This window comes from Urocitellus parryii, chromosome 8 (assembly GCF_045843805.1).
Source record: "Urocitellus parryii isolate mUroPar1 chromosome 8, mUroPar1.hap1, whole genome shotgun sequence".
Taxonomy (NCBI): domain Eukaryota; kingdom Metazoa; phylum Chordata; class Mammalia; order Rodentia; family Sciuridae; genus Urocitellus; species Urocitellus parryii.
Window position 1 is genome coordinate 3,397,995 of NC_135538.1, and position 11,146 is coordinate 3,409,140.

Consider the following 11,146-nt stretch of genomic DNA (forward strand, 5'->3'; position numbering starts at 1 on the left):
AACAAACACATACATGACTTTTGTTAGCATGTTTCTCTGAATTATTTAAATTATCAATAATGTGCATTGTATTCCTTAATTTGTTTTCTGAAAGAAAAGTAAATACAATTCTCTTGTTCAAATGAATCACAAATACCTATGTGTCTGCATGTTCAAAAGTTACTTTATGAAAAAGAGTGATAAATTCTTTGGATCATTTTTGGAGTAGAGATGTAAAAGTCAATTTGGAGAGCAAAGAGTTGTGTGGTTGAGGATTCAGCCACATATCTCTTGTAGGCAGGAGAATTAACAAAATGTAAAATTAAAAATCACTCACAGGTTGACTAGAAACGATTATAATGCTGAACTGTTTCACAGTGGAACGCCAGGGAATGTCCTTGCCTGAGGCCCACAGCCGAGTTGATTGTGTGCCTGCCATTGCTTTTCCCAACTACTTTGCGCCTTGTGCGTGTGTGCTTTTGCAGGACTTCCTTTCTTTGCTTTATTGTGTGTGTATCAGAACCTAGTTACTGTCAGACTCATTTAAGGAGATTGTTTTAGATGTTCTTGTCTGAACTGTAATGTTTAGCTTACTACTATCACAGCCAGCTTAAATTGCATGTGTAACCCAGAATACTTGTACTTTCTATAAATACCACTTAGTTTTGCACATAATTTTACCTAAATATATTTCGTATTTAACCAACTATGTTTGTGTTCTAAAATGTAAATCAACAAGTGTCAGAAATGCAAGGCGACCTTTATCTTTATCCAGCTCATTGATAATATTGAGTCCACTAGTAAGATGAAACACCCAGCGTGCTCCTAGGCACAGCCTTCAAGGACTTCCCTCGTAGTCTGTGGAAGAGGCAGGAACACAGTTACCTTAGGTCTGATCTGCACACCTAGGGTCACAGTTCTCCTTCCAGCCCCACCTCCCACTCCTGCTACAGCCACCACCAGAGCACGCCTGGCCTCTTCCCCTTCCCATCAGCTTCCTTGCAGAATCTGAATCACAGTGATCAGAGAGCCTGGTCTTCAGCCACCTGGCTTGGGATTTAATTAAAGCCTGCTTGGCCCTTAGTATGTGGCCCCAGGCAGCTGGTTGATGATAATTCTGATTATGTCAGTACCTTCTTCACATTCTCTGCAGCTGTTGTGACGGAAGTCAACTCGGCAGCATGGAGCAGAGCCAGTGCCCTCTGTCCCTGGGAAGCCCTCCTTACAGACCTGGTCCACAGCACATGGTTGCTTTCCTTTTGGGCATTTGTCCTTGCTTTAAGAAATATTCAAATCGGTGTTTCTTTAAAAATCTGTTTACTTATACTACTTTTAGAATTCTTGAGATCAAAGAACTTAATGGGTTTCACTCACCTAGGATGGTACAGAGGAAGGTTTGGAACCACTGATGTTAACACTAAAGTGACGCCAGCCAGCCGGAGTGGCTCTCCAGCACAGCGCCTGGCCGCAGGCAGAGTGCTCAGGGCCTGCTGCTCTCCGGTACTGCAGGGCTACCTCAGCAAACCTTGGAAGACCCAGGCCATGCTCGAGATTCCGAAAGCAACCCTAGTTAACACCACTGAACTGTTAAAGGAATGGGAGGGAAGAGTGGGGAGTAGGAGAAACTCAGGAAATGTTAAGGAAGAAGATTTTAACAAGTTTTAGCAAATAAAAAGCAAGATAATTTTTTAAATCTATAGGATGAAGATAATACATCCATCTCATGTTGTTTCATGAGGATTACATGAAATAATGCTTACAAATTAGCCCAGAGCCTGTAATGTGAGAAATCTTTACACAGATTTTACCATAATTATAAACTAGGTGATGCTTTGGTGTCCCTTCCTAACGTCCTCAGACTGTTGCTGAGTCGTCCTCTCCACAGCCCAGCTTACCCCGCCCGTTCCGTTCTGTCCCTGGTTTACTACTCCTCCCCACTCTCACTATTTCTCCCCTGCTGTAACTCCCACTAACTGATGCACAAGGAAGGCCAAGAGAGGACTGAGACTCTGTGCAGGAGAGCATCTGAATAAAGGCCAAATAGTGATGCCTTTAGGCTTTTAATTGTTTTGACACATTTATTTTAAAAATATTTTTATTAATGCACTGTAGTTATACATAATGATGGGGTTCATTTTGACATCATTACACATGCATGAAATATAATTTGCTCCATTTCAGTCCCCAGTACTTCTTCTCAAGGCAGTATCCAGCAATATTTTTTGAAAAAAAAATAATAAAGGGCATAACTTGTTAATACCAACATTTTATAATTATTTGAAAATTGAAAGAGAATAATTTCTCCCTCCGCTTTATTTTAGGGCGATGAAATGAAGAAATTGGGAATACAGCCAATCCCTATGATGGACAGAGACAAGAAGGATGAAGTCCCTCAGGGGCAGGTATGAGTTGGGGGAGTCCACTTGTTGTTCATGTGGGTGTAAAATCATTCACGAAGACAAAGCTGTAACACTTCGAGGAGTAGAGGGACAAGTGGGTCATCCCAGGTCTAGTGACTGATGAAGAAAGTCAAGGATCTATCCTTCAGGGACTGAGAACTGGGAGAAGAACTATACCCTTGAACCACCATCCACTCGACTGAACCTGCACAAGCTTTCACACTCTTAGGAATCTTACTTGAGGGATGGAAAAGTAGAATCCAAAAGTTGGTGTTCCCACCGAGGATGCAGGGCCAGCTCTGACCCTGCAAACCAAAGTGGGGAGTCTGGAGGGTGTGGCTACCTGTGGGCAGGAAGGAGGACATGCTCCTGGACACACTAGAGCTGCTGGAGACCACCTTGCTTACCCCAGCTTGGTGGCAGAAGACGGAGCTTAGGAAGCCCAGCTCTCTGCAGATGGCATTGCCGTCAACAGATTCTTCTGACCTGAAACCCAGGGATGGAGGACTTGGAATTGTTAACACACTCTGTCATTGGCTGAACTAAGTTTTTGTTGTGTTGTTTTGTTTTTTGAGAGTAGCATTATGGATTTTGTGTCAGGTCCATTTTTTCCTCAAAAATAATGCTTAGTATTTTTTATGTTTTTTAGTTGTAGATGGACACAATACCTTTATTTTTATTTACTTTTATGTGGTGCTGAGGGTCAAACCCAGTGCCAGGCGAGTGCTCTACCACTGAGCCACAACTTCAGCCTAGTGCTTAGTATTTTATAAAGTTTTTTCTTAACAAAAATTGACTTTAATGATTCTCTTTCCAGGACTCATTGTAATCCATGTTGATTTTTTAATATTCTAAGAGAGCTTTTGCAATGGGGTACATGTGTGTATGTGATGTTTTTCTCAGTTATGAGACCAGCTTGAACTACCAATCTTCTAATGACACAATAAGGAAGAAAGTTACGGACAAAAACTTATAGAATTTGCTTAGAAGCATGTCAGATCCTCCCGGTATGGTGGTTCTAGACAGGTTCTCTATGTTCCTGCTCTTTTTAAATTTAATGTGGGCAAGTCCACGGCTCAGAGAGGGTTGGCCTGACAGGGAAGTTGAGTGGCTTACTCCTGGCAATTGCCTTGGGTGGTTCATTTTTTTCCTTCTTACATGACAGTGCACCTGACATACGTCTTGTACATGCTACACAAACACACACACACAAACAGGATTGCCTGGTATCCCTGCTCATGGAGTTATTTGGGGTTAAAGCAACTCATTGTTTCTTTCTGGGGTTTGCTTTTTATGTTGTATTTTGAAGTTCTTTCCCACCCTGACATTTCCTAGACCCGCTCCTGTATTTTCTCCAGTTATTTCTTTTTTGTTTCATCACTTTACGTCTGATTATTAATTCTTTTGGCATTTGTCTTGTTACATAGTTTAAGAAAAGAATCTTAATGAATTTTCCTTTCCAAATGTTTAAACAGTTATCGTAATAGAATATATAGGAGGGCTGAAAATTTTTCCCTGATGCACTCAGGGTTTAGGTTCTGTTTTTGTGTTTTGAGTAGGAGAATAGTTTGTTTTAGAATTGCTTGCTTTGGGCCAAAACTTTAAGTCCTTTTATAGTGTGATAAAATATCTCTGTGATCAGCTAATGTCTATCAACTATGCTACTCTCCAGTTATTGAGTACAATGAACATATTCTTTGTCATAATAATGCAATTCTCTACTTTCCAATAATTACTCTCTTTCTTGGGACTTTCTACTTCATGACACCTGCTAAATATTAGAATCAGGGGATCTCTGCATGAGGTCTGGAGTTAAGAAGGAAGCTGCACAGGCACTGTCCTAGGAAGATGGCCCTGACAGGAACCATGCCAAGGAGAAGGCAGAGAGGCACTGCGGGGGACTCTGTTCTCCCCTGTCCTTTGATGCATGTCCTTGATGCTCAGTTTTTTAAAGAAATTGGTAAACTGTGGCCTGTGGATTCCCCCTGAACCTGCCCTGAGTCCTGCTGCACTTGGGCAGTCGTGGGCTGGGGATGAGCAGAGCTAGCCCATCCTGGGCGGGTCTTGGTGGCTGGACTGCCTGCCTTCTCTGCCACCAGTCTCAGGATCTTTTACATCTTGCCTCCAGTCTGACGCAGTATTATCTATTAGCAAGTGATTTAAAATTCCTAATAAAGTGTTCTTTAAAATATTTTTACCATGGAAATTAGAACTATTAAATCGAGCATTTTGAGAGAATAATAACACCAGAGAGCTATGATACAGTAAATATCGTTTATCACAGGTAAAAAATAAAAGGAGAAGGCCATCAGGTGCCCACTCCAAGGATAGTGCACAGTAGATGGGGACACTTCGGTGACACCTGAACATCGGGCTGGATGCAAGTCAGACCTGTAGAGCAACAGACTTAGCTCTGAAATGCCTGCATTGGAGTACTGAGCTTAACCAGCAACAGCAACAGCCTAACTCATATCAGTAGATCTCCTGTAGCTCAACTTGGGTTTTAGATCTCAGTGGATATAGACTTTTGTAATGTTTTTTTCTTATTTGTTTTATTTCTAGGATGTATTTTAATGCATTTTAAACTGCATTCAGCAGTAGTAGTCGTTGAGCCCAAATATCACATGCAGCACAACTAGAAGATTTATTTTATAGTTATTAGACTTGAGAACAGAAATTGAGGTCGACTAGATCACTAATGGGCAGTTCTGTTTCTTGTCCATGACTTTGCACGGAGGCAGCTTGGGTTCTACAATGCTGTGGCCATTCCCTGCTACACCACGCTGACCCAGATCCTCCCCCCAACCGAGCCTCTGCTGAAAGCATGCAGGTACGTACAGTGGTTCAAGCTGTAATGTGATCTAGAAGACAAGAGAAATCCAGAGCAAGTAACAACCAAGACTCCATGTAGGACTTTTCATTCCATCAACTTATGAATGTGTCTTATCTACAGTTTACAGCAAATATGAGTTGAGGGGCTCTAGGTTTGCCTAGGTAGCAAGTTTCCCTCTTTTAGTGTCTTGGGGGTCCTGGCTAGCCAGCTTCCCAGCTCCTTCTCCCCTGCAGCTCAGCGCCCATCAGAGGTGAAGCTTAGACACCACCTGGTGTCAGGCAGTTCATCCCACCTCAGACAGGACCGAGTGGGGAGCAGGCCTGCTGACGGAGTCAGGGTCAGCTGTGGAGACCCTTCTGCTCAGGAGGCAGTGCCCCCTTGCACCTGTGCTGCCTGGCTGGGCACCGGGAGAACACACTCTGCTTAGCCCTGTAAATGGCCTCTGCTGATGGGGGCTCCTCCCTGGACATGGGAGACTAGGTCACATGCCACAGGAAGGCCCAGGTGTGGCAGCAGGAGATGCCCAAGCTCATCTCACAGCCACCATAGTTCCTTACATGTGCCACATGAGCATATATGAAAACTTCACTCACAGAATCATCCAGGAAGGAGCAGGAGGTGTTTGTAACCCTGCAGAGCTTCCCACACAATCCTGTTTTTATTTTAAAAGTCCCAACGGTAATGGTAATCTCTGTTCATGGATGTTTATTAGGAAAGAGGCTTATCTTAAGTCATAGTTAATGATTTAAATGGAAAAAGAGGAAACTTGAATGGGGAGCCCCTTCCTCTTTAAGTATTTTTTTTTTTCTTCCAAAAAGAAATTTAAGCCATCTCTTATTTGTTCTAGCTTCAGTCTCTCTGTCCTTCCTTCACTCTTTTCCTGAGGATTCAATTCAGTTAGGAACATTAAAATTTTAAGAATATTTTTAATTAACTTTTAAAAGAAGTTCCTCTGAGGAAAGCCTTGAGTAGGTGCCCCCTGGTGTTCCTGACTATGTACCACAGCCAGCATGGGCACGGGCATGGGCACGGACGCACCGTGGGAGGACGAGGACTGACACGCGGTCGACCACTGCACACAGAACCAGAACCAGGACAGGCTCTCCCTTCTCTGCTGTTGAGATTTACTTTATGGATTATTTTTTAAGGACAACAGGCAAAGCCTACCCAGCAGCATAAAATAATGATGGTTTTCCTATGTGAGAGAGGGTCTCTCCTTCCTTGCTCCTCCGGGGGAGATTTCGGACCCGCCTTCGTTGGGCGGAGCCTTGGCCAGCCTGAGCTGTGATTGGTGCACAGGGCTCGGCCGTGATGGGAGGCTGGCATGTGACCTGGACTCTCCTGGTGGGATCCCGTTGCGGAAGTCAGGCGCACTGAGGAGAAATTGGAGCATCAATCTAACTCCAGCATGTAGCTTAGAATTCCCTGTTTCGTGCTACATATTTAGAAGTGGGAGGAGTGCATGGCTGCTGTGGCCCTGGCCGCGGGTGGTGGAGTTGCTTTCCGTGGGCAGCTCTGAATGCAGGACACAGCATCATGGTGGCTCTGACACCTTCTTCTGCAGCAGACATGACTGAACCACATAATCTCTTTAAGGCCGCTGTAATCTTAGAATTAAAAAATTCAGCATGTGTCGTCGGTATTCAAGGAAACATGCCAAATGTAGCGTCTTCCTTTTTCCAATGCACCAGGAAACCTTGAGTCTGGGAAAATGCTATTTCATGTTATGGTGTGGAAATTAGAAGTGTAGCACTCTTCAGGCCATATTTTAGGAAGCCCTTTTGTCTGAAGGTGTCTTATGTCAACAAAAGAAAATTGGGGAAAGAGTTTTTATTGTGCCTTGTATGAGTTTTGTTTGCCAGTGTCAAAGTTCCCTTCTGATTTTGACTTTGCATAACAGAAAGCGAAGTCCAGATGGGAGTGTTCCAGGAGTTCTGTGGGATTAGCCATGCAGAGCACCCTGGTGGTCCTGCAGCAGTTGCCATCCCACGGTTACAGGCTGACCTGCCTGTGACATTCAAACTGAAGGCTTCAGAGAGACCAGAGGGCTGCAGGAGGAGCAGCCTGCACTGCAGACGGGAAGCACCAGATCACAAGTGGGGCTTTCCAGTAGCAAGACAATTAAGAGTTTGTGCCAGGCGGTTTCATTTTGTGTGTGACACAGTATTCAGAATGAGATCTGAAGCATGGTGAGGAGTGTCTCCAGGCCTCCAGAGGGAGTCCTGTGTCCCGCCTGCAGTGTGAACGGCTGGGTCCTGCTCTGCCACAGCCCAGTGGCCTCCTGCACTGCCATCCCCGCCTTTCCTCATCCTGCACAGCCCAGCAGGCACCTCAAGGGCTCACTCCCTTGAAGGTCAGTCCCTCCATACTTAAGAAATGGCACTTCCTGACCCTTAAATGGCTTTGTCTTTGAGACTGGAGCTTGTGGGGGTGAGGTGCCCAGTGCTCTGTGGTTCCCAGGCCTTCTCTGTGGAGACATGGCCGGTGCAGCCCAACCAGCTCACCCCAGGGGCCATGAAGCCTTGTGCCCAGTCAGGCCACAGGGCTGTTTGGTCAGCTTTGGAGACGAATGCAGAAATTCTCTTTTCAACGTCACCTCTGTCTTCTGCCCCCAGGGATAACCTCAGTCAGTGGGAGAAGGTGATCCGAGGAGAGGAGAGTGCCCAGTGGATCTCGGCCTCGCCAGCGGCCCCAGAGACCTCTGAGAAGCCACCCGTGAAGACTGATGGCTGACAGCAGGGCCAGTCGTCCCACCAGCGAGTCTCATCTTGCTTCTTTGACTTTTTTCCTTTTATTTTTGAGGGGGGGAAACCTACACCTGGTAGCTGGGGTGGAAACCTTGGAGAAGCTGACGTCAAGCATGTGTGTGCAAGCAGACGACTTCCCACGGTCTCAGCACACACACCCAGCCAGAGTGCAGCCAGCAGGGCTCGTGTTGAGAAGTCAGCTGGCCAGGACTCCCCAGCCCCCACCCGTCCTTTTCTAGCAGGCTGATTTGCCCAGGCCTTACAAGAAATGGACCAAGACTGCTCAGAGGGTGCTTTCCACGGCGTCTTTCTCTGAGGGTTTGACACGGTACTTTTGTGCTATTCTACTTTGGCTCTCACACCATTGTTGCTTTGGCGTCCTTGGTTATAAATAGGTTTTTACACTTTCCTATTGTGAATGTTCTTGTGTGACCTCCTTGGGGTTGACTTGAATTGTAGCCCAGAGCCTCAGGACCAGTGTCATGAAGATTACAGAGTCAGAAGTGATGGAAAAGCCAACGCTCCGAGTCTATAGTGGAGGGCGGTGAGCCGGCTTCACACTAAGGGAAGCGGACGTCTGGCCTTTTGAGAAGAGCTGTAGGTGTGCACCCTGTCAGCCTCAGAACTTCAAGTCTCAGTTCAAACAATGTCAAAGAGTTAAAAAAAAATTCCTCATTGTATTCTTGGAAAATTTATTGAATCTTTGCATAAAGAACAAAATAAAAGCAAGGCATATAAAACTTTTAACGAATAAGTCTTGTGTGAATGTAAAATGTGAATATTTAATAATGATTCCTTGAAATTGTCACTTTGTCATGGAAAAAGTTTAGACTCATATTCAAAATGGAAGGTTTATTCTAAAAGTTACTTCACTAAAAGACCATTCAGTTCTCTTAAAATCAAATGGCACCTTGACGTTTTGATGTTCCGTAGCTCACTTGAGTCTGCTGTCATCCCTCCTGTTCTCTCTGCGCGCTGCCCAGTCCCCTCTCAGAGGCGTGCTGGGGGGGGGGGCACAGCCATGGGGAGGCACAGTGCCCTTGCACTATCCCTTTTCTCTGTCCTGTTCTCTCCTCCCAGATTAAACATCCACATCAGAACCAGTGACTTGGGTGGTTGCTCCTGTATGAGTTTTTGGCAGACTAATACCACTGAACAGGTTAGTGTCTAGAAGGGTCCAACAGCACTCTCTGGACCCTTCTGCAGACATTAAAGAACAGGCAGTATCAGGTCCTGCTAGTGCTTTAAAGAGTCTAAGCCCACCCACGGCACAGTGGTATCTGAACTCCAGGGAATCAGAGTCTTCAGGAAGTGACACCCAGTCCATAGCAAGTAGCTCATCCTCTATTCTCGTGGCAGGAACATGGAATATTACTTTAGAAAACAAGTTTTTAAAAATAGGCTTATGCATTCTCAACACCATACACATCATTCATATGAGCTTGATGTTTGCAAAATTAAAGCCTTTTCTACAACATGGCTTATTATGTTGTAGCAGAGTTGACTGTACATAACCACTGTTGTTATTTTAGATTAACACTATGTGTTCAGTTTCCTTGTGGGCCTCTGAAGTTGCCATCTTCTTTCCATGGAGCTCCATTTGCTATTGTACTTAAGTAATAGGAAGTAAAATGTAATAACTAAAGAGAGGAATCAGACTGTGGCTAGATCTACACACACATACATGCATGTATGTAGCATGTGTGCAAACACAGATGTATATATGATGCCCTCACATAACACATGAGACAGAAGCAAAGACAGGGAGAAAGAGGCAAACGTGTATGAAAAATAAAAATCATCCTCATTCTTTAAAAAGTGATTTTTGTGTTGAGAAATATCTGTTGCTTGATAAGTTTGACCGAAGTGTGATTATTCAATGAGGATAAAATTCTAAAAAGTTGCATAAGTTTCCTCATATGAATTTATTAAATGATCCCATCAAATACAACTTTCATTACATAAATGAATTGAGTCATCTAATCTAATTTGTAAGATAAATTGCAGGAGGGGGGTTATCATTTAAGATTATTGTTTAATTAAAAGGATTTTAAAGGCATGCTGAATCCTGATTCTTAATGGGGAAAACAACTACTGGGTGGGGAATCTCACGGCCGCTTTTACATTTGAAGGTTGCTCTTCTGATCTGATCACAGGAAATTCTTTTAATTTGATATGGCCAAGGGTATTGTACTGTATGACTCTACTTTGGACAGTTTTCCAAAGGAGAGTGTGTGGCTCTGCTGGGGGGGGGTCCATTTCTTGTGAAATCTTGTCATAATAGAAGTGCAGCTTGAACAAAGTAATATATGCTATAACATCAAGTGTTTCCATCACTTTTGCCATGTGTGAGATTGATTTAGGAAGCATAGATTGACCTAAAAAGAGCCTAGGATGCACTGATATTTAGTTAACAATTCGTTTTGGAAAACATATGGTCAGGAGCATCTTTGCATTTTGGCAAATATGTTTGGCGGACAAACTGTTTCTGGTCTTTTCCCCAGATCTTTTCTTACAAGGAAAGTGTGATATCAGAAGCCAGGCAGATGGTTTTCACGCCAAATTAAGGTGATATTTTAGAGTAGGCTGGATTTTCCTTGATATAAATTCAGTAAGCAGCTACAACTAATGTAGAATGTCCAGTTTGTAGAAATTTATATTGTTTATGTTGATTAGTAATGGGTAATGCAATTATTCCATTATCTTTCCAGACTTAGTAAGCATTTTTTTAACCAGAAATCACCTTGGAAACAAATGTATGCCAACAACAACATGAAGCATCGACCCCTGTCAGTGGTATAAAATCCTACAAAAATGCAAGCATCTTATTAATTAGTAATGAATTAATTAGGAAGACTAAAAGGGAATGCAGTGGGTATAAACAGCTAATAACATGGCCCTCTTCCCAAGGCAGGGACACCTGTATCTCAGGCCCCTGCTTTAGTTACAGCAAAGATGAGTCTGAGAGACTGACCTGGGGAAAGAGCCCGCTGAGCCACCAGCCAGCAGGCTCCATCTTGGCCCCTCCTCATGGTGACCCTTACAGTGGCATTCCAAGGGGCACCTGCTCACAGCCATGGATGCAGGGTCCATCTGATCTGAAACTAGATTTGTTCAGTGTAGGTTTCCTCTTTTTTAGCATGTTTTAAAATTTTGTTTTTCTAATTTTGTATAGGACATGCAGAGAT

At 43.9% G+C, this 11,146-nt stretch overlaps 1 protein-coding gene across 1 annotated transcript in view; it reads left to right on the forward strand.

Moving 5' to 3' along the window:
• Positions 1 to 8,682, forward strand: part of Pde10a (phosphodiesterase 10A) — a 261,069-nt gene extending 252,387 nt beyond the window's left edge. The window contains exons 20-22 of the mRNA XM_026393143.2: positions 2,301 to 2,381; positions 5,120 to 5,208; positions 7,827 to 8,682. Coding sequence (XP_026248928.2) covers positions 2,301 to 2,381; positions 5,120 to 5,208; positions 7,827 to 7,944 — 288 coding nt within the window. The 3' untranslated portion in view covers positions 7,945 to 8,682. The remainder of the gene's footprint in view (positions 1 to 2,300; positions 2,382 to 5,119; positions 5,209 to 7,826) is intronic.
• Positions 8,683 to 11,146: the final 2,464 nt, after the last annotated feature.